Source organism: Choristoneura fumiferana, chromosome 11, assembly GCF_025370935.1.
Source record: "Choristoneura fumiferana chromosome 11, NRCan_CFum_1, whole genome shotgun sequence".
In the NCBI taxonomy this organism is placed as follows: domain Eukaryota; kingdom Metazoa; phylum Arthropoda; class Insecta; order Lepidoptera; family Tortricidae; genus Choristoneura; species Choristoneura fumiferana.
In genome coordinates, this window is record NC_133482.1 from 7,444,056 (window position 1) to 7,470,433 (window position 26,378).

General features: G+C 39.7%; 1 protein-coding gene and 1 pseudogene across 3 annotated transcripts in view; one reads left to right on the top strand and one right to left on the bottom strand.

Moving 5' to 3' along the window:
- Nucleotides 1-673: 673 nt before the first annotated feature.
- LOC141432646 (protein NDRG3 pseudogene) lies at nt 674-2,211 on the top strand (annotated as a pseudogene).
- Nucleotides 2,212-10,153: 7,942 nt separating this feature from the next.
- The window catches only part of LOC141432647 (cell adhesion molecule Dscam2-like), a 66,489-nt gene continuing 50,264 nt past the window's right edge, over nt 10,154-26,378 (bottom strand). For all 3 annotated transcript variants that reach the window (XM_074094341.1, XM_074094339.1, XM_074094340.1), the window contains exons 20-35: nt 26,126-26,292; nt 25,737-25,819; nt 24,529-24,666; nt 23,552-23,755; nt 23,346-23,475; nt 22,961-23,145; nt 21,894-22,073; nt 21,474-21,662; nt 20,672-20,896; nt 20,017-20,228; nt 18,463-18,577; nt 17,835-17,997; nt 15,148-15,299; nt 14,386-14,550; nt 13,544-13,651; nt 10,154-12,734 (exon numbers count right to left, since the gene is read on the bottom strand). In XM_074094341.1, coding sequence (XP_073950442.1) covers nt 12,616-12,734; nt 13,544-13,651; nt 14,386-14,550; nt 15,148-15,299; nt 17,835-17,997; nt 18,463-18,577; nt 20,017-20,228; nt 20,672-20,896; nt 21,474-21,662; nt 21,894-22,073; nt 22,961-23,145; nt 23,346-23,475; nt 23,552-23,755; nt 24,529-24,666; nt 25,737-25,819; nt 26,126-26,292 — 2,535 coding nt within the window. In that variant the 3' untranslated portion in view covers nt 10,154-12,615. The remainder of the gene's footprint in view (nt 12,735-13,543; nt 13,652-14,385; nt 14,551-15,147; nt 15,300-17,834; nt 17,998-18,462; nt 18,578-20,016; nt 20,229-20,671; nt 20,897-21,473; nt 21,663-21,893; nt 22,074-22,960; nt 23,146-23,345; nt 23,476-23,551; nt 23,756-24,528; nt 24,667-25,736; nt 25,820-26,125; nt 26,293-26,378) is intronic.

The window sequence follows — 26,378 nt, forward strand, 5'->3', positions numbered from 1 at the left end:
CCTGTATTTTCTATGCTAGAGGCCCAATATGTTGGACGTTATCGTCCGATCTTTAGCTGGCTTTCAAGGTTTATAACTACCAGCAATTTACGTTGAATTAATAAATAAGGGCGTCGCTTTGTAGGCAAAAGTCACGCAATATGCCTGTGAGGTTTGAGTTATTTAAGTTTTTCTTCATTAACATTAACAATTACTATACATTATTTCAGTTTCACTAAAATTTAAATTTCTCGACATTACGCCTTTCAAAATCTTAAAAGATGCAATTATAAAATCTGCCACTGCAGAAGTAAGTAGTTGTTTATATAAAAACTGCCTTTTAATAACAGAGATGCTAACACCATCTATTTAAACCCGAGTTTAGAGAGTTATCCAATGAAGTTCTTTGGGCCTACAGTAGATGGCGCTTTGACATGAATGAATTGTACCTACTTATTTGTAACATGGTAGAGACGACGAAAATATAGGTGTGCGTATAATTTGCATCAACTACTTATCTCGGATACAAAATAAAGGTGGTTTTACAAATAATGGATAGTAATCTATCGAAATACTTAGATTGAAATGGAAGTTTAAAATGGTGATACGTACAAAAAAACATTGACGCGCGGTCTCGCACATGCGCGGTGTGCTTATGAACCAATCGAGATTGTTTGTTACCCGAACCCGGGCGGAAATGACCGAGCAGTGCCGAAGCGACCGCTAACTGGGATTCACGTTTGTCCGGCCGACACATTATTGACCATTTCCTTCGGTTGTCTCAACAAAATACCTCATTCCGTGGTTAAAATACAAATAATTTGAATAAACAAGTGATAATACAGTGACTTAGTGACAAATAGCGCAGATACCGTTTCAACGGATTATTTTGTGACCTGTATTGTAGACATGTTCATAGTTACTGCATATTTACGAGGATCAGCAGTTAATGGGATTGCACTAATGATCACTAATTAACTGACAGAAACCTATCACTGCTGTGCGTGTTAAAAAAGGGAGAGGTTGACACGCAACGAACCAGAAGTAACCTAAAATCGGTGGGAAAAACCGAAATAGTAAAATGCCGACTACAACGAAGCACGAAAACATCGCTCTGCTCAATATGATGTCCTCCGACAACTTGGATGATGATCTGAAGAGTGTGCAGCTTCATTTTCCCTCTGATCGGCGATTGCAGAGCGACGGCGCATGCGTGGAGGAGCGGGTGAGGACTTCCCGTGGGGACCTGCTGGTGGCAGTGAGGGGTAACCGCTCCAAGCGCGCCATAATCACCTACCATGACCTTGGCCTCAACTACGCGGCTAACTTCCAAGCGTTCTTCAACTTCGTTGACATTAGAGCCATTCTAGACCAGTTCTGTATCTACCACGTAAACGCTCCCGGCCAAGAGGAAGGTTCTGCCCCACTGCCCGAAGATTACATCTACCCTACCATCGACGAACTTGCCTCACAGATTGATTTTGTTCTCGGTCACTTCGGCATAAGATCTTTCATTGGCTTTGGAGTAGGTGCGGGTGCAAATGTTTTGGCTCGTTATGCACTTGTGAGCCCTAATAAGGTGGACGCGCTCGCTCTGATCAACTGCACTTCCACTCAGGCTGGGTGGACCGAGTGGCTCTACCAGAAAATAAATACCAGACAGCTACGATCCAGTGGCATGACGCAGGGTGCCCTGGATTACCTGATGTGGCATCATTTCGGGCGCAGCACCGAAGACCGCAACCACGACTTATCGCACGTGTACAAAGAGTGCTTCTCACACGTCAATCCGATAAACCTGTCGATGTTTATTGACGCGTATTTACGTCGCACTGATTTGGGGATCGGGCGAGATACAAACACGATCAAGGTTCCAGTCCTGAACATGACTGGTTCGTTGTCGCCGCATGTGGACGATACGGTGACGTTCAACGGCCGTTTAGAGCCGTCCAAGACGTCCTGGCTGAACATTTCCGACTGCGGGATGGTGCTGGAAGAACAGCCGAATAAGATAGCGGAGGCTTTTAGGCTGTTCCTGCAAGGCGAGGGGTTGTGCAGGTAGTCACGTTGTCAGGGACAACGACGCGAGCGCGGCTGCTATTCAATAGAACGCACATGATGCTTACACGCGAGCTTTACGATACATTTGATGTAGACACATTGCAAATGTAGAGATGAAAATTGTTGTTCCTTATTTTAGATGTTTATCGAAATAAATATGTTTACAGCTTATGTGTCACTCATTCGGTCCTTTACAGAAAAATAGATGGTGTGTCGCATTATAGGATTCTGTATCCAAGCGGTGGCAACAGGACCCATTACTAAAGCTACGATGTCTGTCTGTCCATCTGTCAATAGCTGTATCTTTTGAACCATATCAGGTGGACACTTTATATGGCCACCATAACGTCAAATAATAACACTAAAAGTTGATTTTCATGCAAGAAATCTATTCTCAGAAAAATGTATCCCTTTTAGTGCGAATCGGACTCTTACTTGATCTGGATTATTTATATAAGAGAAATATTGATCTAATTTAAACTTTAGACACATTTTGAGTATGATTGATTAGTTAAAAATATAAAATAATGAAAGACATGTACTCGTAGAGTAGACGTAATCAAAATATTTATCGTATTAATATTATAATACGTAACATTATTCAAATTAGGCCATTTAATCCAAATTGAAATTCGACAGAGAGGCAATTTTCAATTAGCGACAATTTCCAATATTATAAACCCAGTACCATTTTGTCCCTGATAAACATGCTTTTATTACCCGACTGCCCAAAGGAGAGTTTTGTTTTGGAAAATCAGTTCACCGATACATAAATTGCTTGAAAGTAAGATCGATGTAAAATGCTTCTGTACCACTACCGATCAACGATCAACGACACTATTTATGAGAAAAGACTCAACAAAAAAGATGAAAATAATGTATTTCACTCGCATTTAAAATGGTGTAGTGCATGATTTGCCGTCGTATTTTAACCGACTTCAAAAGAGGATGTTCCCAATTCAACCGTAGGTACCTATGTTTTTTTTGTATGTTTGATAAGCGATCGTTCCGCCGATTGTGGACCTATTTTTTTCGGAAAGTTTGTATTTATGTCTTGTTTTGTCTACTAGCTTTCTGAAGTTTAATAAAGGTTATTGAGAAAGCAAGATAAAAACGAAATCATCCGACAAAAAAAAACAATTGAAAAACGTTATATACTTACTATGAAATAGATCTGTAAGTACGTACTTAGTTGTTTAATTTTGCAATAAAAATGTTTTATTCAAGGACACTTTTCTTGATTTTCTTCTATTTACGCAGTGAAAATTAAATAAACAAATAAGATACCTAACTTACAGAATTATTGGAAAAGTGCTAAAAGAAACCGCCATTTCTAACTTTCCTGCTGGGGCCCTAGTGAAAAAGGGGTTAATTCCGCAGAAGTTCAACAGCTGATTTCGACTTAGACCCCTTTACACATAAAGTAGAAAATAGCTTTGTAATTTCTGCAGACTTAACCCCTTTTTCACTAGGGTCCCAATATTATGCCTACCCGCCTCTGTAGAGTGAGTCATACTTTAACAAATAACTTCAAACTGTCAAAGACTGTCAATGACAGACTTTGGAGTGGTTTAAACCATATTCAAACAATGAGGATTCTTATTCCAGATATGCCAAAACTAGTTTCAGAATCCTTGGAGTTTAGGTATGTAGGTATGTATAGTGTCTTAGTCTTGCCGTTGCTTTAAATATGCAAAATAATGAGATCCGCACTTAGATTTTATTTAGATGACCTAAATATAGCCTAGTGATTACAGATCCTAAGTACAAAGCTTGAAGTCCCAGGTTCGAGGCCCGAACGGGGCTAGATATTTGTAGGATAGTAGTTAATTGTTTGTTCATGATTCTTGGATTTTTCTAAGTTGGTTAGGTTATTATTATTGTAAAATGCAACCTATAAAAATAGCGCCACAAAAGCTTTGAAAAAGCTGCACGCTTACTGCTATCTATTCCAAAAGTAACATATTGTAGCGAATTTCGTTTTATTTATATTATACATAAGAAATTATGTCCATGTCTATGTCTAGGTACATGCAACTTAAAATAACATTTTAAAAAAAATATTGTGTCTTATATATCTTATATGGTATAAGTAGCGATATATTGGCCGCTGTTGAATTGAACCCTCTCTGTGCTAGGTATATTGCGTAATAACGCCGACGCTCTAATATTATTCAATCTGCCGACTGAGCGGTTCTCTGCCAATGTGATGCCGAGAAATTAAAGTGAATTAGCTGACCGCTGCGGGTTTGTACCTATAATATTGAATATTTGGCATAATCACTTAATTATACTGATTGGGATTTTTTAAACGCTTTTAACAAAAATCTTAATATTTTATTTTGTAAACCGATCTCTAAATCGAATAGGTACCTAATATAGTCCTAACAAAATTACAAAGACCTATACAACGAAACTAAACCACAACTCTTCCTCGACAACAATCATCCCTATAGTTATGCCATACTTACCATACTTTACCCATTTGTCGGTGTACTAACTTAAAATCATGCAAAGTTATAGCTTTCTAGCACTTATATTATGTAAACTAAGCCAGGGTCGGACGGACATGACAAACCTATAAGGGTTCCTTGTAGTAGGTAATACAGAACTCTAACAACATTGTAAGTATAACTAAAGCCCATTCAAAAAACTACAGTGTGAATTCATAATTAATATGTTCTATATAAATGTGTATTGATTTGCAATTGTTTCGATTTTTTCAGAAAAGGACCGATTAATAATATCTGTCATGAAAGACAAGGTAATAGGTACAACATCTACCTACCACGAGAAATTTTATGAAGGATCATGATTCAAAGGTTAGGCTGATCCAGTAGGTAGGTACTTTGATCCAGTTTCTGATACAATTTCTTTATTTAGTAGGCAGTATTTATTCATATAAATAGCTATTATAATGTTGACGGACATATTGAGCCTTATCGAAAATGTTAGTGATTTTTATATTTTCCTGGAATGTAAAATGATGGAATGTCTGTAAAGCCTTTGATGAAACATTTTTGCCTGTACTACTACGCTTTGATGTGATATTTGGTGCAATATTAAGCGTCGTAACTTACTGTGTTATAGAAATGTTATAAAACTCTATTTGATAACCTATTATTTACGTGTGTGTGTGTTTGTTTGTTATTCTCCTTTACGCTGCTATACGCCTAAACAGATGGACGGTTTTGAATGAAAATTGGTATACTTATTATTAGGTACCTAACTTAATATTTGTAATAACACACAGACTTTTTATCCCGATATTCCCGCTTTAACCCGTCGCGCGACCAACGACTTTTTTGGGTAATTTTGGACTAGTACCTACCCTATGTTAAAGGGTGATCGAAACTAGTAATAAAAATTGACTAATCACGAGTCATTTTCTTCACCTAAATTTTTTTTACTGGTGGTACTTTTGGTATCGTTACTTTGTCGTTGTATAAAATAAATTTCAATACTGCAACATTGAGAGAGAGAGAGGGTCAAAAGGGGTTATATAAAATTCAAATACCTAATATCCGACCTAGGTTTACACGCCCCACTGCAGAACACTGGCACCTCTCTCAATGGGCACGTAATCTTTATATCGAAAATTGAAATATCCTACTTTCGATATTTTGACCGTCGACTTTATAACTTTAGATATATTAATTTTCTATATTTAGATGCATCTACACTCTCAATAGAAACATGAAATTCACTTCAACATCATCATCATTAAATACAATTTAGAGATCTTCAATAATCGAGCCTACTCCTTTCTCACAGGGCCGGAAACGCATCGGTAACTCAACTTATGTAATGGATGTCCACGGGTGGTGATTGCTTTCCATGAGGCGACCCGCCTACTCGTTTCCCCTGTCATATAAAAACATCATCATCTTACTTCTTGGTCCTTTGATCTATCCCAGAGATTTCCAATTGCGCGTCGTGACTCCCCGGGGCTTTGTGGCAGTCTCCCAAAGGCGTTGTGGGACGGTGCGCTCAGGCCACGGCATGCTTATCTAAGTATCTGTATAGATGGGTCAAACAACTGTGTCGTTATTCTGTCCGTAACTCAGGAGACATTAGTAATAGGTACACTTAGGTTCACCCTCACTAGACCGAATATCATAAAAGCTAATTTCACTAGGCATACCAACGTTAGATAATAATTTTCATTAGCCCTAATATCATGACAGCTAAACTTGCATGTCCGAATTGATTACTAGACCTAAAGTTTTACATCCTAATGGTTACTTGTACTGAACATTAAATGCTCTAATATTACTAAAACTAATCATGATTATTCCTAAGGATTAATAGACCTAAAGTTATGAACCCTAATGTTTAGTTAATTGCACAAATAAAGGAAACAAATTGCCGCAATTTACATATTTGTTTGATAATCTATCTAGCACCTTTAACCCTAAACTTGGCAAGGTGAGACAAGTTTAGATACTGAATTCAAGCCTCGTTGGATTCTTCTAGAACTAACAAAAATAACTTAAAAAAATACAACAAAAAGATGATCTTAAATTATGTACCTATCTTATTAGATACGCTGCCAACTTTAGGGTTAAACTAGGAATTCTTATTATTATTTATTTATTTCTACCAATTTGCTACGTAGAGTTTTCCAGGGGCTGACAATCGATTTAGCTTGGTCTAATTTCTGTGAAAATACTTGATTTAGGCTGAGCAAACTTTGGTTGTCCCGCTATTTTTAGGGTTCCGGAGCCAAAATGGCAAAAACGGAACCTTTAAGGGCAACACACACAGAAAGCGTGCGCGGGTCGGGTCGTGTCGTGTCCGCTGCGTGAGCCGCGCGGTTCGTTGTATTCACACAGAGAGCGGGTCGGACCCGCGACGGGCCCGCGGCGGCTATCTTATTACTTACCTTAGGAAGTGACGACTCCTTTGAAGTTTTTGCAAAATTTTTGACGACAAAAATGGTTTATCTGGCGACTTTTGGAGTACAAATTAAAACAGTTCTAGAACTAATAATGGATACGACATTTTTGTCAACTCGACACAGAATTATACAGTGCCGCAAGATATACGTGGAAAACGACAAACGCGCTTGCGCACCAAGGTCAAACTTTATTTACTTACTTAATTAAATCCAATTTATGTAATGATGGGCGATGCGATGGAGGAAATTTTTGAAAGTGGCTGATTTTTTTTTATCGACAGGAATAAGCTTACACTAGTCAATGGAAAAAATACCAGATTTTTCTGTAGTAGGTACCAATTAATTAAAAAAAAAAATACTTAGATTTTATTCTCGCCAAAATTAACTAGCTACTGCGCATGAATACGGTTTTTAGGCTTCCGTAGCCAAAATGGCAAAAATGGAACCCTTATAGTTTCGCCATGTCTGTCTGTCTGTCCGTCCGCGGCTTTGCTCAGGGACTATCAATGCTAGAAAGCTGTAATTTTGCACGAATATATATGAAAATTATCCCGACAAAATAGCACCATGACAAATTAAAATTAAAATTAAATTTTTGGGTACCTCCCATACATACACATAAAGTAAGGTTTTATTTTCTCATCCAACCCTATAGTGTGGGGTCTTTTAAATTAAAACCATTAGGGGGTTACTAAGAAGATTTTTCGATTCAGTGATTTGTTTGCGAAGTATTCAACTTTAGAGTGCAAATTTTCATCAAAATCGAGCGCCCCCCCTCCTCTAAAATCTAAACCGGTGGGTGGAAAAATTAAAAAAAAATCAGGATGGTAGTAAGTATATCAAAACTTTCAAGGAAAACTATAACGGTTAAATTTGCTTGAGAATTATTAGTAGTTTAAGAGTAAATAGCAGCCTAAAGTATAAAATATACCTAAACTATGGAAGATTCCGTAATAAATACGAAATTCTTAGAAAAATATTACTTAATTTTTTCGTAATGGCTACGGAACCCTATTTTGGGCGTGTCCGACACGCTCTTGGCCGGTTTTTTATATTCAAACGAAACAATTATCAAGCAAAAAATATGATCAGTCATCAATTAGGTAATATAGTCTTATAATTGGATGACGCGATGATACCTAGGTAAATGAACGAAAACAAGGAGTTAGTACAGTACCAACTGGTTATTTGATTAAAATACGACTACTGCTTGAATTCTTTGGGACTCGTTAAAGGTTTGCCTTGTAACCATCATAATATTCCTCTCAATAAAACACTGTTCGGTCATTCAAGTACCCTGTTCGTTCTTAGCGGGATGTGCCGCATGTTAGTACGGAACTCTGCATTACGTGTGGCCCGACACGCACTTGGCCAGTTTTCGAAAATGATTTGTTACAAATGCCCGTTAAAGGTCGACGCATGGAAATAAAGAAAATGACGGTAGGTTACACTGCAAACAAATTTTTAGCTTAAAACTATTCTCTCTTATCATGTTGATGTGTAATGCGGGTGCAAGGAATAGTTCAGATTTCGTCGTAACTTCTTATTCCGCCCTAAATATATTATTTGCGTGTCGGTCCTGGCTACGCTACGTTACGTAGTATCTACCTCTACGAGTATATAAGAACAACCGTCCAGTAGTTGCGTAGCCTTTTAACTAACCCACGCGACCGGTCGGTTAGTCGCCCTAACGGCCGTAACTGTCGTGATTCACGTTACGCAATTTTCTAGTTTAGCTACAAAATGAACATGACACTGTTTTGTTTGAGAACAAAAATTAATCGAAAAGCGAAATGAAAAAAAATGTGAACAAATATGCTGACATTGTTTTTACATTGAGGTTTAATCCAATATACTTTTTCTGTTTACAGTGATAGTTTATGTGGATATTAACATGATCGACATCAGCCCTGCCACAGATACACCCTAAAATAAAACAAAACTTGAACAAATGCCAAGTCAATTCGTTGAATTTAACAGCAGAGTACATAAAACTCGATTTATTTAAATCCTTTTTTCTGCCAGAGCGGAGAACAAAGACTGGAAAATACTATTAAGGTTTTAATTCAAAGCTATAATTAATTTTCGATTCACGCTGTTCGCTCGAATCGTGTTTTTATTGGAGCGCGTTTTTCCTGAACAAACGTGCATGGCGGGTGCCACTCGAGTGAAGGGGAAGGGGATACAGCACTAAATGGACTCGCAAACGAAAGAGTGAGGGTGTCCACCCACCCCCTCCCGCCTGCTACTGACCACTGGACGAACGGATTATGAAATACTTCATCGGAAAAAAAACCCTGCAAAAAATATTAATTTTTAGATCACTTCAGGCAACCCTCAGGCATTTAATTTTGTTGACGTGAACAAGCTATAAAAATGAGTGGAGAATTCATTACGGCCTTTGAGGTTCTAACAATTTTGGCTTGTGATGGTAGTGCGCTGACTGTCAAGTGTTCCAATTACGGGAAACCAATGGCATGTACTTACATTTATTAATTAATCGCGTAGTTGAAGCTACTCAGGACCTACTTACGTACAAATTTGTTAAAGCATTTTTTTACTTTTTCTGTTGAATACTGCCCTGATGTTAGCAATATAAGGGAAAATATTTGTATTTTAGCCTCACTGCAATATCTACCAAAGTATTCAATAGCAGGTTTCGCTATGATCGGGAGGTGGCGGGTAATATCGGCAACAGTAGCATTATTCCGTCCGGACAGCATTCCCGGAATGTCTTATATTGGAATCCGCCGCGTATTTCTGTTACGTTGTTATTTTTCGTAGGATCTTCCAACTGGATTTATTTCACAAAATCCCTATTTGATTAAATTTCTCCGAAGCGTGAATTAGGAACGCCCTATCATGAGTTCGAGGAGTGGGTAATCTGGAATAGGTAGTTGGTTATTTAATGGAAGTCAGAAATTTCTGCTAGTATTTATGTATACTCGTAGATAAACATAAACGGTGTCTCAATTTCAACGCAACGCAGCTTTCCTGATTGTAAATTAGCGTATTTTTTTTATAATTGCTTATATAAGGCTTAATAAGTAGGTAAACAAAGGACTGTTTACTTATATTCGTCTTTTCTGGTTCATCCTTTATTTGTAAAGCAATACCTAATAGGTATATACTTACAAGAGGGTAGATATGCCATGTTTATTCTTAACAGATTTTTAGGCAAAGCAAACAACTTTTTTGCGATAAATATTTTATTTCATTTTAATTATTTTCTCACATACATACTTATTCTTCGTTATGTACAAAGTACAATAATATTGTCATAAAAACATTTAATAAAATTGACTAGGTTTTTCACCATATCTACAAATTGTATGTACAAATTTAAGCTCCGGTTAAAATTAATAATATTTATTACATCAGTCAGACTAATTTATTTACATTCTTATTTCAATTTTAATGTTAACACAGAATTAACTAGCTAATAATAATATGTCGTAACAATCATTAAGTATTGACAATAATTTGCCTAAGGTGCAGATTTCTCCAAATTTATTTAAGTTATTTCACTTAAACCAGTTTGGTGAAATCCAATCCAAGACATATCAAAAGAGAGCTTATTTGCGAATTGGCTATTGAATAAATAAGTACCTAATAAGGTGCTTAAGTGATACAATAAAACATTAAATAGGTACAGACTTCTTCTTAAATGCTGTCGTGTAATATGGCAGTGAACTGAATTTTCAGCAGAGATAAAATATAAAATTATTTTACCTACTTTACCTAAACTATTTTACAATTTTTGAATTAGATTCAATTATTTCTAAAAGAAACAAAAACGGGTAGTGTTGTTGGAAGCCAGTTAGCATTTCAATTAAAATTGTTTTGGCACATTTTATGGCGCTTCCACAGTAATGGAAATAGTAATTTTACTCATTTCAGTACAAGTAACTGATTGTTGAGTAAATTGATTCAGTTTTAAATAGACAAAGTTGTTTATCAAGTTGTTAGTTCCCGGCCTTCGACTGGGGCATTTACTTGTATTTAATCGTTTCGTCAATATCGAAATTGTAAATGAGAGGCTGCTACAGCCATACCCATCATTATTTAGTTGCTTAGACAACCGACTACTGTTGTGGATGACGAAATTTGAGAGTGGTTTTGATATATCAAGATACATTGAGTCAAATCTTCGGAAATGGAACGCGATTCTACTAATTACTTACTTACTTACTTCGCCGGCTCAGCGACCCAAAGTGGATCTTGGCCTCCGACACAAGACTCCGCCAATTGTTCCTATCCTGTACAACAAGGCGCCAGTCTGCCACCTGCATGTCGCACAGGTCTTTTCGGACTTCATCCAACCAGCGATACCTAGGCCTTCCGATTGGCCGTCTTCCAGTCGGTTGTCCTAGGTATGCTCTCTTGGCCGCACGATCCTCTCCCATTCTCTCCACGTGGCCGAGCCAACGAAGCCGCGCAGACAAGTGGATGGATTCTACTAATTGGATGATAATAATTTTTTCATCGTGCACTTGCTCGTCAATGATGTTATTCCACGCCTTTATACTAAAGGACAATGGCCTCAATTGCTCCCGCGGGAACTATGAATTTACGTATAGTTTTTCTCCCCAAGGGAGTTATGACTTTAGTTTTTAATAGTTAGTAGGTACTTCATTTCAGACTAAAGAGGTTTCTAGTCAACCAACGTTTTATTTACTTACATCTTTAAAACTTAGCTATAACCCAATTTTACCCCATAAAAATTTGCCACGCCTCATGGAACTTCGTTATTTTTATATTTTAAATTTATAACAATTTGTTTTGCAATAATTTTAGTAAATATTTTTTTTGCATTTTGGAACAATCTGGCCGTAAAATCATTTGAATTCTAAACTAAACACAGTTTTTAGCATCTATGGTAGAATTGGTAGACGACTCGAAAAAAGTGACAATCAGGGGGACGATATTCGAAAATCGAACTTCATATCGTCTTCCTGACGCTAATATTATTTAATACGAGAGTGAGAGGGACGGTAACGATACGAACTTCAATTTTCGAATTTTGTAGTGTAGTAGCCCCCTGTATATTGGCGGGTAGCCATTATTTTATTCAGTTGTTCAGTATGCCTTTTTTCCCCTCGCAATGTGATGAAAATCATTGTGTGTATCACGAGCCGTAAGGGGATTACAAACTCGAGTCATTAAAAGCCCTCCGCCTCGGCGTCGGGCTTCTAATAGATTCTCGTTAGTAATCCCCCTCTTACGCCCCTTAATGTACAATGTACTATAAATCGATTTGTTAGGTACGCCTGAATCTAAGAAACAAACTATAAAGTCTAGTTAGACATTATAATATGGATAATGTAGACCTAAACCTATTAGTTATTCTGTGCCTAAACAAACAAAAGCCATCATACAAAGTTGCTTGACAAATTTAGATTCTACAAATACTTTGGATCAGGCGAATAGAAAGTTTCTGAAGCAAATCTTATCGAAATATAACATTTATATTTCTCGTAATATTCCTAGCCCACAGTCTCCAATTATTACCTAGCGAAAGAGCTTCGTCCAAAATGTAATTATTTGTCAGTAACGGAGAGTAAGTTATTTCTATAATGAGGAGCGAAAATAACGGGTACACGTTTCGTGATATTTCCTTCCATAGTGTGCGTTTATTTCTTGTTCGATATGCATGGTAGGCGCTTGCCTTCGCGCTAGCTGTGCTCATGGTGAGTCCGCGGCGAAAGCGATCCCGGCCCTGACTCAGCACTGGAGTCGCCGGCGTATACCTCTGAAAAGCCACTGCCACCGCCAACGCCGCTGCCACCACCACCTGATAAATTACCCAAGTCAATGTTTTTTTTTTATTCGACTGGATGGCAAACGAGCAAGTGGGTCTCCTGATGGTAAGAGGGTAAGAGATCACCACCGCCCATAAACATCTGCAACCAACCAAGAGTCCTAAGATGGGATACCTCAAGTGACAGTAATTTCACCGGCTGTCTTACTCTCCACGCCGAAACACAACAGTGCAAGCACTGCTGCTTCACGGCAGGATTAGCGAGCAAGATGATGGTAGCAGTTTTTTGACAGGGGAAATATACCTAACCGCCAGTATCATGGGTTCCATTTATTGTCGTTACAGTCTTGATTGTAATTGGCTCATTTCATTATAAACACAAGAAATGAGGAGTGAGTTCAGCACTTTGTATGGAGACTGAGCGTGTAATTTTTTGCGTAGATTAGATACTTTGAAGTCACGAGTGAAATTTAGTGATGGGTAACATATAAGCTGAGTATCGATTACGTAGAATACTGCTATGCATTTTTGTTGCCAACTCTCGAAAGGAGCAGCCCATAAAAGCCCATAACAAAATCATAAAAGCTTTTACATGAATGATTAAAAATATGGACGCACATTAAAAAAAAATTAGATAATTAATTAAATCAGGCGTTACTTTACGGAGGTCCATATCCACATGAATAAATTAAAACACCTTGCTCACCCGCGACAATCAAGTACTACTATAACTACTATAATACAAGTACAATCAATAACTACTCGGCCAGCAATCCCCTATTTCGCGGTCTCTGCAGTAATGTACTATTGAATACATGAATTAACTAGGTAGGTACTGTTACCGTGATGGGCGAGTGGTACGCAGTAAGAGGTGCCGGCGCAGTGTCGCGGCCGCACCTTCTCGTAGCGACTAAGTTGCTGCAACTCGCAGTCTGAGTGATGCTTCTCTACTGTCGGGTGAAAATTGAAGCGTTAAGGCTCAAATATAAATAGGTTAAGAACAGTTTTAGCTATTAGAGTCTACGCTAGCTGGTGCGGGTGCACGAGCGGGCGCAAGCCTGGGGGTGCGCGTACGGGAAAAGTCCGTCGCACACAACGCGTGCTGCTCAAACTATTCATCAATAAGCGTCCACTCGCTCTGTGCAAACCATGTCAGTTAGCGTGGGCCCTTAGGCTCCTAGTAATAACATAAACGCAATCGTTTGAAGTGTACTACAGCTTAACAATACCGGTAAGCATCTCGACTAGACCAAATGACAAGTTAAGTCATAAATCCATTTGTAGCTTTTATTTCGATGACATCAGGAACTTTAGCTTTTTTTTGTGAATATTTTACGTAACTGCTAACGTATCGGATAAAGTTGACATATTGATAGGCGACATCGTTATCTATGTGAGTTTATACCATCAACTTGTCTTGGACAGCTGCTGCGCCATGTGAGCGATGGTCGCGGTCGCGTTTTGCCGCCCTCGTTTTGATGCCATGCCGTACAATTTAAAGTTTTGGGGGGTTTCAACAACTCTTTATTATATATTTTCATCTAAATGCGTCCGTACTCTATTGCACCTGTACAACGACTGACAAACGTCACGTAAGTAGTGTATGACAACGCTCTTCGAAGCCGAAATTAGCTGAGTCTCTTTCCAAAGACCGATGTGCATTCTTTATGGCCGGGTACTGTACCATCGCCTCGATCCCTATGCCTCTGCGGGTGTTTCCTGCAGGGTCGGTGCGGCGGTGCGTCGTTGTCGCGATGCCCGAAGGTACGGAACTGCAGCGTGTGGTCCAGCGTGGCAGCCGTCTCGCCTCCCACCGCAAATGTCGCGTACGGACTTATCTCGTACACATCTGCGCAATGATAGGTCTATAATTTTCTGTAGAAATTCATCAGGCATCTGATTTTTCTAGCGAAGACTCAATATAGATATCTATTATCAGATAAAAGTAAAAAGTTTTGTATCTAGACACGCGGCAGCGTGTCAAGCTAAGTTCAATATCTATTATCAGATGAAAGTAAAAAGTTTACGGAACATCTCTTAGCAAATTCTCCAGATTTTAAATTAATCAAAAATATTAAAACGCATTCTTTTGAAGCCTTTGGACACTGTAAAAACTCATCAGGTTGCCAAATTTTAAACGTGATGTCATTCTAGATTTCTTTCTTTCTCTAATTCACGCCTCTCACTATCCGGGTTCCCTTTCGAAAATGTTTACACCACAGCCCTTTATAAGTAAAGCCCAGGTTAGACTTGCAAAAAAATCGTCCAAGTAGCATTACATTGCTGCGTTTCATTAACCACTTCAAACTCATTTCTTTTACGACCTCGAGATGTAACTTACAGCTTGCACCATTTTTCTTGCAAGTCTAAGCTGGACTTAAGACAGCAAAAGAAAAGCGCTCTGAGCGATAAAGCGGCTTGCTTTCTATGGCATTAGTAGGCTCACCTGAGGCTGGTGACAGCTTGTCATGCTTATAATCATGCTGGCAGTTCCGAATGTTCTGTTGCTCGGGGCAAACGGACTTGTCGGTGCTGGCAACTGAGTGGCTGCAGCGACGGGTCTCCTCATCCACCGGGACCACGCATGGCCACAGTGTGCTGGATACGTAATAAAAGTATGGTCAAATGTGATACCTATGGGTAACAGAAAAATGTAGTGGAAGTGAGGTGACGCCTAATTCAACTTTAATGTAGCAGATAATATAGTCTGTCATTCGGCGGGCCGAATTAGGAATTGTGGAAATTTGATGGTGATGTCTTTGCTCAGTGTGAGACATAAATCACAGGAATCACAGGAAGCAAGATAATAAAGTTCGAAATTGACATGGCTCATACTCGTAGTCTTACTTTACCCTCATCCCACTTCCCACTAATATTATAAATGCGAAAGTTTGTAAGTCTGTTTGTTTGTTTGTTACTTCATTACGTCTAAGCCGCTTAACCGATTTAGATGAAATTCGGTATATAGATAGTTTAAGTCCCAGGGAAGGACATAGAACAGTTTTTATTCCTGAAAATTGCACAGTTCCCGCGGGATAGCGATAACTGAATTCTACACGGACGAAATCGCGGGTAACGGCTAGTTATTTATAAAATAGATGCTAATATTCAAGTAAGGTAAGTGTTAGGTAGGTACGTATAGTTGTTTGTCAAAAAAATGATTTCGTTCGGTTCTCCTTGCACGTCCAATTGGATATCTGGGAACGTTTTGAAAATACTACTCAATTTTAAGACGCTGCAAAACAGTCTATTGTAGAATAACTTAACCAACAAAAAGTTGGAAAATCCCCGACTTTGTCACTTCTAAGTTCAATATCTCAAAAACGGCTCAATCGATTTTGATGAAACATGTCTAAAACCTCACCTGAAGAAAGTGCAGATGAGGCCAAATGTGTAAGTATTTAATCAAATACTATCGTGATGGATGCATTACCTAATGCTTTCTACATTGAAATTTGATGATGCACTGTGAGGTAAACCATTTCGCATTTAGTTTGCCACGGGAATCGGCATGTGGTCAGTGAATTTAACATGTGTACAACCGCAATTGCTACTTGAAATAAAGGTATAACGTAGCTCTAAAAAGGTATAAAGTAGCTCTGTGTGCAAAAACAAAGCGCTTGCCAGTATTGGCGCTGCTGTATCAAAATCAAAAATCAAAATCAAAATGTCTTTATTGCGGTTATGGGTATCCAAGGCCTATCGTAACGCAAGGATTATAAAGAATAGTTATATTATATTGCAAATATAATTATATTGCCAACTAATCGCGTGCCATGTCGGCTCACTCAAGTGTATGATGAACAGAGAAATTGGTTGCTGCGACACCGAGCGCGCATGCATAAGGAATGGGATAGAGTTACGCTTAATGTTAAGTTAATGTTAAAGTTAAGTAAGCGTCCCTAATGGCTGGCTCTGAGTGGCTTTTCCATGATAACATTCCTCAAAAACTCAAGACTAAGTGTCGGTTAGAGGCGGCTAAAACAGCTTTCTCATTTTCTAATAGGTATACCGTTCTACCTAAGTACCTGTTTTGTTTAATTAATTTAATAAAATATCAGTGGTTTCCCAAAAGCTTATTAAGTATCCCCTTAAGTCTGAATTGGCTTGGGTTTCTTTCCCCGATGTAATTAAAATGCGCTAATAAAGTAAACTGACCTCGGCTGAATTATTTTGTTGTTTATTATAACGGGCCGCTTTCAGAGTCATGCCAACTGGCATAATCGCGAAATTGGTAGGATTTCAGTAAGAAATGGGAAACATAAATTGTGCCTGCAACTGCTCCGATTAATACGGGAATAATTAAATGTTTAAGGCCGTTTCATTTACGATTAATTTTACTAGAGCTTAATTTATGGCTGGTATTGATTTTTTTAAAGTAACTTTTTATCTGAACACGCTTCTACGCCGTTAACAGTAGAGTCCTGTTCAGATATTTTTGATCAAATTTTTGCTCACAAGTTTATGAACTCGACCGTACCTACTACTTTAAACCATTACATTATATATCGTACGAAAATCATTCAGATCCAGTTTATGTAGTAGTCCAGTATTGTCGAATTCAAGGCGCTATATGGCAGCCAGTTCCTTTCCTTTTTATTAAGATACTAATACAGTAACAATTACCTAGTGCCAGTGAATCGACGACCCATCTAGCTGCTCGCCATTCGCAGCAACCTGACCTTTGATAATTAAAACCGAGCCTAATTAAAACTAGCTACCTTGCTTAGTTGCTGGTTTAACTACATTGTTTATTATACATATAATAATGAGATGATTGTAAAAAATTATATTAATAATAGGTAGGTATTTTTTTTGTATTCTTTTTTTCTTTAATTGTATAATATAGTTTTTAAGTATTTTATTTGTAATTATATTATTATGAAAAAATGACTTTCTGCCAAGTTTCTTGCGGCGCATTCTTCTTGGCAATGATGGTCTTTCCGAAAGCGCTGGTAGTTTAAAAAATGACGTGTAAAAGTGCCTATTGCGGCCTATTTACTGAATAAATCATTTGAATTTTGAATTTGAATTTTGAGTAAAGGGCATCGCCAGGAGATCATCAAAATCACGAGATAGTTCAGGACATCACTATAGTTAGTAGAATCGATACCTACAGTTCTTATAACTTACCTTCTTTTGGCCAATAGCACAAGCAGTAAGGCAGTCACAGCGACTGCAGCGAGAGCGGCGAAAGCGAGCGAGACCGCTCCGAGCACTCGCTCTGCTTCTGCGTTGCTCACAGTACTCACAGAACTGCCTTCGGACTGGAAAGCCACTGGCCGACGAAGGCGTTCTGAGGTAAGAAATGAAATTTTAGACGGGTGGAAAGCTTATACCTACACATTCAATGTCAAGAACCCGACAGTCAGGTTCCCTATTTGTAGGCAGTTTTCGCTACGAAGCGGAAGAACGCTGCTACTGGTTACGAGTGTAGCAATATGTGGTCGCGAATATGATAAGATACTAATTCCATGGAACGAAAGCCGATGGTAGCTTAGTAACTAGTGGACCTATGGCTCCTCTTAGTTTTTTTGGAATTTGTGCCAAATTTAATTTGTAAATTTGCTGAATGGTGTCTATGAAGATCCCAATCAAGAATGTTTGAAGTACCTCTCAACAGGCGTTGAGGTGATTAATCAGCAATGTCAGGAGATAACAATATTGGTCTTTAAAAGTCGCATTACTGCTGGTCTTAGAGATTTTTTCAAAATTAGAAGGATGTTCCGATTATTACTCATACATTTTTGTTTTTACTTACCCCCAGCATGGGTAGTGGTGGCAGCATAAATAATAGCTTGATGTCGGGCCGAGTCTGTGGCCGTCCACAACCGCAAACCATACCACGCGCCCGCTGTCAGGCCTCCAATAACAATCTGCCATTAAAAAATAATATAATAAGGACCTGTTTCACTACACTCTTAACATACACAGGAACTTAAGTTCCTGGTATTTTACGTGGTTCGATTAAACAGAAACATTACAGATATATCTGCCACATAAAGAACGAGTATCAGGAAAGAAACTTAAAAGAGTATTATGATAGTGGCAAGACTAGCCCAAAATGTCAGTAATATTTAGTAGAACATGTGTAAGAAGTTATACTTATATGAAAGCTTGGATTTACGTTGGTCTTTTGTCCGCACTAGAAGGCAAGACGCTGCAAGTTTTATGTGCAACTTGTTATTTTAAATTAGCCACCCAAAGTAATTTTCCCACTAATATTATAAATGCGAAAGTTTCTAGCCTGTTAGTGTTTGTTACCTCGTCACGTCTAAACCGCTGAAACGATTAAGATGAAATTGGGCATACACATAGTTTGATTCCCGGGGAAGGACATAAGATAGTTTTTATCCCGGAAAACAGCATAGTTCACGCGGCATAGCGATAAATGAAATCTACGCGGACGGAGTCGCGGGCAACAGCTAGTTATTACTACATAATTAATAACACGTTCAAAACATACCGCGCTCTTGGCAATGGATTCGTCATGTTGTGCTTTTTAATCTCACCGTTAGAGGGAAATTGTACGTAATTGTTTAGGTACAGTCAAGTGCTAAAATATGGACTTTACTTATGGGATAGCCCTCCAAAATTATGTACCTACCACATGATCGCATTCCGACATAATAAGGCGCCGGCCGGTACTTACCGTACAAGTTTTGAGTAGTTCGTATAGATACATATTTTTGCATTTGACTGTACTTGTGTTGCGTGTCGCTTTTAATAAACTATTTTAAATAGCTGTAAGTATATGTGCACAGTAATTTGTGCAAGTATAGACAACGTGCTGATATGGCAACCCACTTGATGCCCTCCCTCAAAAGCTTGAGGCGATGGCTTGCAAAGTCTGGCAAAGTGACTCATATTGAAGGCTCGATGGTGTAAACATAACAAGTTAACCGAAACATTCGGCTTCGATAGACTTTATTAAGAGACAACTCAAAAATGATCTTCTCGCTCACACTTTTTTGACGAGTTTATAAACTTTCAGTCAAAGACTTACTAAAATATTGATGTAAAGTTTACTTTATGTAAGTAACTTCTTTACGCTTAAACCGCTGAACCTATATAAATGAAGTTTGGTATATAGATAGTTAAATTAAGACCTTGGGAAGGGCAGAGGACAGTCTTATCCCAGAAAATTGCACCGTTCTCGCGGGATAACGATAAATGAAGTTATCGTAAACGGAGTCGCGAGCAGAAGATAATAGAAGAGCGGCAAAAAAATCTGGCTCTCTTTATGCAGTAATAGGTAATTTTGTATGCAGTGGGCCAAATTTTGTGCCGCTGAGTAAATTATGAGTACTCGTACCTCCCTGTGGTGGTGCAGTGAGGTAAGGTCCGCGTCAGTCCACAGCGCTGCGCCGGCGTCGGCGCGCCGCCACTGCAGGCGCACGAGGCGCGCGCCGCAACGCACGGCTCGCCGCGCGTCCAGCGCTAGGGCGGAGCTGTTGCTCCAGACGGCCGCTTCGGCGCCCTCTTCTTGCCTCTCGCGATGGTCTCCCCCTCCTTCCCATACTAACACTATCGACAGATCAACTTAGGATTACGACCGCGAATCGGCAAGCGCAGCGTAGGACGTCCACCAACGAGATGGACGGATGACCTGGTTAATGCAGGTCGCTCCGACCGAAGCAACTGGAGGTCTAACAGTGGACGTCCTACAGCTGATATGATGATGATGAAGATTACGACCAAGAGTCTGCAAAGGTAGAGGTGGTTATATCAAAAGTATCTCTTTTGTTGTAAGTACAAAAAATTACTCTTGTCATGATGATGAGGGCGCTAGTTGATGAAATTTTAAATTCGAAGAATTGCAGGCACGTTTCGCCGACCATTAGGAGGTTAAAGGCCAGGTGAAGCTGGATTTAGATCTTTTCACACTAAGCCACGCTAAGCCACGAGTACATTGGTTACCTAAGCTGATACACAAAAAATGTGTATGTATTTCAGTACTACCTACTAACCTGGAGGTTTCGTCTTCACCAACAACGGTGCCGACGGCGGCGACGGCCCTGCCCGAGAATGAGCCACGACCCTCACAGAGTACGAAGCTCCACAAGACAACCCCCTCAGGGTCACTCCAGTCGCTTCCCCCCCTGTTTCCAGCTTCCTTTCCTCCTCACCCCTGGTCCCCGTGTCCAAGCCGTCGCCACTGTCGTCGCGGACCCGTATCCACCATATCGTGAAACCTAAACAAGACTTGCACGTCAAAGCGGACGTCTAGATAATTTCCGTTTGCTCGTACTCGTAGTAATACAATTAGGCGCGTATAGGTAGTCGCAGACGGATGGCATAATCCGCCAAGTGAGTCGTCGTGCTTAAATTATGTGTGGTCTTACTGACAAGTTCTAAGCGTTTTTCATAACTATAAGTTTTTATTATTTAGAAACATTTTAAGTTTTAGTAATAAGAAAGTCTCTATAAAGCGTGTTATTTTTGATTTCCATTAACTCTAGGCTCAACAAACAGGTCAAATGAAGTTAAGTTTTAAAATAATAGCGACCGGAATGCACTCTATTGTTTAACGTGACGAAGCACTGATATTGATAGAATTAGTATAATTAACTAACTATTTTTACCTTTCTTCTCTGCTATCAAAATGTGCACGTATATACATGTTTAAATATGTGTACACGTATGAGTCGCACAGACGTAGCTGTGGGACAAGTTTGATAGTGGTGAAGCAAATATATAAAAATATTTAGTTCATTGATATGGAGGTACGTATGCAAAGTTACGACTGAATTAGTCAGCCAGTAGGGTTACCGTGTGGTGGTGCCGCAGAGTGGTGCGCAGTCCGCCAAGCGAGCCTCGCCTCGCGGTGCGCCGCGTGCTCGAGCAGCAGCGCGGGCGCAGCGGGCGGCGCGGCGCACTCCACGCGGTACGTCGTCTCCTCTGAGCCATAAGCGTTGCGCGCCGAACACGTGTAGTTGCCGCTCGTAGAAGCGTCCACTTCTGTCCGAAATGGGTCATGGACTCACGATACAGATATTTAATGCAGGCACCATACCTAACTTACCATAAGTGGGGTGCGTTAAGGGTAGGCAGTGCCAGTAGCTGCACCAGCATGCACCCGCACGCACCCTCATGCACCCACCTAGTATCAGCAATAGGGTAGACAACACTAGCACTGCTTGCTGCTACTGCTGTTGCTACTGGCACTACCCTCACTTCACGACTGCTTACCATGTATAGCTAGGTGTCCGTGTAACGTGAGATGCGTCCGGGGGTCGTGCGTGACGGGTCTGTCGCCTCGCAGCCAGCGCGCGCGCGGCGTCGGCTCGCCACGCCACACGCATGCGAGGCGCAACGCGTGCCCGCACTGCACGCGCGCCCACACGCCGAATGAGAGCAAACGTACTCCCGCTGAATATTATATTTTATTAATGCAGTAGCCTTTACCAGCGGTTTTGCTCGTGGAAATCCGTTGTTTGGGATTTGAATTAAAATGCCGGGATTTCATTACGTGTCAAATCATATGAATTCTATGAAAATCTTAAACTGGTGGAGATTTTAGAATTTTATCCGGACCCCGTGGAAATATTAGGATACAGAAGCCTGGGTTCTAAACTCTTGATTTAGGAGTGTGATATGGCAGATATAAATTTGTATCAGCTATATAATTGTACTATCGATTATTAAATTGTTTAAGTTAATGCAATTTTTAGGACAATGTATTCTATGACTAAAAAAATAAATCGACGCTCGAAAGGAGAAATTGACTAAGCGACCTTTTTAGTGTTCCGGAGCCAAAATGGCAGAAACGGAACCCTTATGGTTTCGCCATGTCTGTCTGTCTGTCTGGCTGTCCGTCCGCGGCTTTGCTCAGAGACTATCAATGCTAGAAAGCTGTAATTTTTGCACGGATATATAAGTAAACTATGCCGACAAAATGGTACAGTTAAAAACAAAAATGGGGGTAAAGTGGAGGTGTTTTTTTTTCTCATCCAACCCTATAGTGTGGGATATCGTTGGATAGGTTTTTTAAAATCATTAGGGGTTTGCAAAGACGATTCAGTGATTTATTTGCGAAATATTCAACTTTCAAGTGCAAATTTTCATTAAAATCGAGCGTCCCCCCCCTAAAATCTAAACCGGTGGGTGGAAAATTTTGAAAAAAATCATAATGGTAGTAAATATATCAAACTTTCAAGGAAAACTATAACGGCTAAGTTTGCTTGACATAGTGAGTTATATACATGTTTGGAATCAGTAAATTTACCGAGTTAATCACGAAATCTCTAGGAACTTACCTCTAGAGCTAGTTGTAGCTGGTTGTGGAGCAGAGGGCTCTCCCTCCCCGGCTGCAGAGTGAGCTGCCACCCACGCTTCGTACGTAGCGTCTTCGGATAAGGATCGCAGTTCGGTAGAACCGCCCAAACCCACCGATGGATCACTGTCTTCTGCTTGTACTGTTGTCGTTTGAGGAGGACGGTCCCTAGATAATAACGAAATGTTCATCATATAGTCATCATTTATCTTCCAAATTCGGTCTTGCGCAGACCAGAGGGTTGTTTGTTTGATCCCGAGTTATCTGGTAATCCATGGTTAAGTAGTGTATGAAACTGTCTGTCTGGGTTTAAAGATTTTTTCCCTGGACGTTTGGATGTTTGATGTATAATGAAAAGGAATATTTACCTGCCTAGTTCTCGATAAAATACTGTATAATAAAGCACAGGTCCATTAGGCCGACTTGGTGGCAACCAGCTTATAGCCAAGGAAGTCACTGATGTTGCTACGACCTTCACTGCAGCTGGAGGCCCTGGGGCTGTAAACAAGCGATTTATCTGTAATAAATTAAACCAGCCGTTTATTTATGTAGATATTATAAGAACAGTTTATACCATCTTGTTGTGTAGTACAATGCACAGGGTGAGCGGGCACTCCATCTCCCGCCGCCGTATACGCCAAAGCTTGTACCGTGTAGTTAGTGTACGGTTTCAGTGCGAGAAGTAGCGTTTCGACTCCCGCTACCCGCTTGACTTCCGCCCCCGCTCCTGAGTTGAGGCCGCCGCTGCCGCGCACCTCCCACTCCAGCCACTCTGCCGCTGCCGACAAACAACTGCCATCATTCAGCTTGGAATATTGAGATTGTTTCAAGTTTATTTGTTTGCAAATGTAACGCTTAATTTGCAATGAGAAATGTTCTCTCATGATCGCCTAAACGTTCGTCGAAGTTTAAATTCAGATGGGGGAACTGGGAAAAGTATTTAAGCTGCTTAGTTCACAGAAATTATTACACTCAGTTTGACTTTTAATGTTTCATCTGGGATGTGAGTTTTATACGTTATTGTTATTAGTTAGCACACAAACTATTGCGATATGTAGGTAGGTATGTGGGTTTGGTTAATTACCAAGCAAACGGTTACGTTTAATGATTTATGAAAGTTAATTACTCATTATAATTTTACAAAAATGTGAGGAATTGTGAAATGTTATTTTTTACACAGGGATGGTGTTTATCAGGCGATTAATTATAGGTAGTAGGTAAGTAGTGTTAAATTTAATTAAATTATCACTCAAATTTAAGTCAGAAATGTTATATTATAACATCTCTGACTTAGATTTGAGTAAATGACCGATCACAAGTCCATAAAAAGTAGGTAACATCTGCAAAGAATTTGAGTTAGAAATGAAGGAATTAACAAAACTCGTTCGTTCGTAACGCTAGGTTTTGTCGCTGTTAAAAAGCATAGATCTCTCAAAAAAAAAAACTTTTACAACCGGTTACACAATGGTATGAAAACTCAAAAATATTTTTTTTTATACGGTCTGTGGAAACAAAAAAGAAGAGGGTGCATATCCCCATCCCCATACTCACTATGCTCCGGGCGGTAAAGCAGCTTGTACCCGAGCAAGGAGCCGTGGTGCGCGTGCGCCGGCGGCGGGGACCACTCCACCTTCAAGCTCTGGGGGGACACGGCGCGGCACCTCACTCCGCGGGGACCTTCTGAAGGCACTGGAGAACATGGAAGTTTAAATATGTTTGTGACATAAAAACTTTTTAGTCTTGGAAGCTTCCATGTAGGCTTCCAATAACATTATACTGGCCGTCGAGACGTCTAATATTATTTTTATGAATAAAATAGTTTCGTGTTATAAGAAAGTAGGTAAACACGATTTTTACTCTTTTTTCATCACACTTGCTCGTAAACAGTGTCGTAACATGCAGGCTACCTTGGTTGCAATCCCCCAAATAAAACCCTCGAACCCCCCCCCCTCCCTCGCCTGTGTTCGACTACGGGCTTCTAATAGACTCTCGTTCGTAATTCCTTATTTACCGCCCTTAAGACACAATGTACTATTAGAAGACCGAAGTCGAAGACTGAGGGCTTTAATGAGTCGATGTTCGTAATTCTAGTACCGCCCGTGCGACATACAATGTTTTTCATCACATTTGAGAGTAAAATTTTATGTTTCTAAAATAAAAAATATAATTATTCCAAATATTGGCGATACCTTAGGCTGCGCTCTTGGCAGCGCCACCCTCCCCCTCCCCCTCTCGCAACATGCGCCGCAGCGTGTGTGTGCATTGGTCCTGCAGCAGCGCGTGCATGCAGCACCATCACTACGCGCATTGACCCATTTACCGACCTTGGGCTTCATGACAAGAAAATTAGTACGCGCAATGACTCATTTACCGACCACGGGTTTCATGACAAGCACATTAAGGTCGAGGGTTTTATTTGGTTAAGGTAGCCTGCATGTTTCGACACTGTTTACGAGCAAGTGTGATGAAAAAAATCTATCCCTCGAAATGTATGCAGTAATAGGTAATTTTGTAAGTAGAGTGGGCCAAATTTTGTGCCGCTGATGTTGTTGTTGTTTTGTGTTAATGTTATTATATGTTACGTCTTAAGTGTTACGTCTAGTGAAGCCAATACCCAATTTCCCATTTTCAGGGTAAAAAAATCAGGGTTGTGTTATTGCATAAGTGTAAATTGCATAAGTGTAAATTACGCACTTTATTGTAAAATACTTGGTTTAGACGAATAACATTGTATTACTATTGTATTGTATGTAGCTTACCACTTTCTTGTGTCACGGTATTAACAGGCGCAGTGGCTGGACCTGCCCCTGCACTGTTAAAGGCTCTGACGCTTACAGAATATCTGAAAATGGTTACACAATATTAGTCTTGTTGTCCTCAATTATATATGTGGCAACAAAAAGATAGTAGTGTAGTCTGCACATAAATACTTTAAAGTAGGTACACCGTAGAAATAACAAGGTTAAGAAGCTTAAGAGTATCTGGAAGTGAATAGTGCAAGTGTAAACATGCAACAGTCAACCCAGTAGGTAAATATACCGAGCGGCAAAAAATCTGGCCCTAAAATGTATGCAGTTATAGGTAATTTTGTATGTAGAGTGGGCCAAATTTTGTACCACTGAGTAGTACATAGAAGATTTATACTAACCTGGTGTAATGTTCCAAACTCTCGATAGTATATTTGGTGATCAGTCCTCGTACCGTGGCAAATTCCATACCAACATTGGCACCTCCCGAGAGAGTACCGTCAGCTGATGCCCACCACCAAACTGAATATCCCAGGAGTTCCCCGTTCCAGGTGGAAGACGGAGGAGGCTGTAAAATTGTTCTGCTTAAACATCATTTTTTTACATTTCTGATCGGAAAATAATTTAATAATTCCATTTCCTTAAATCTATTAG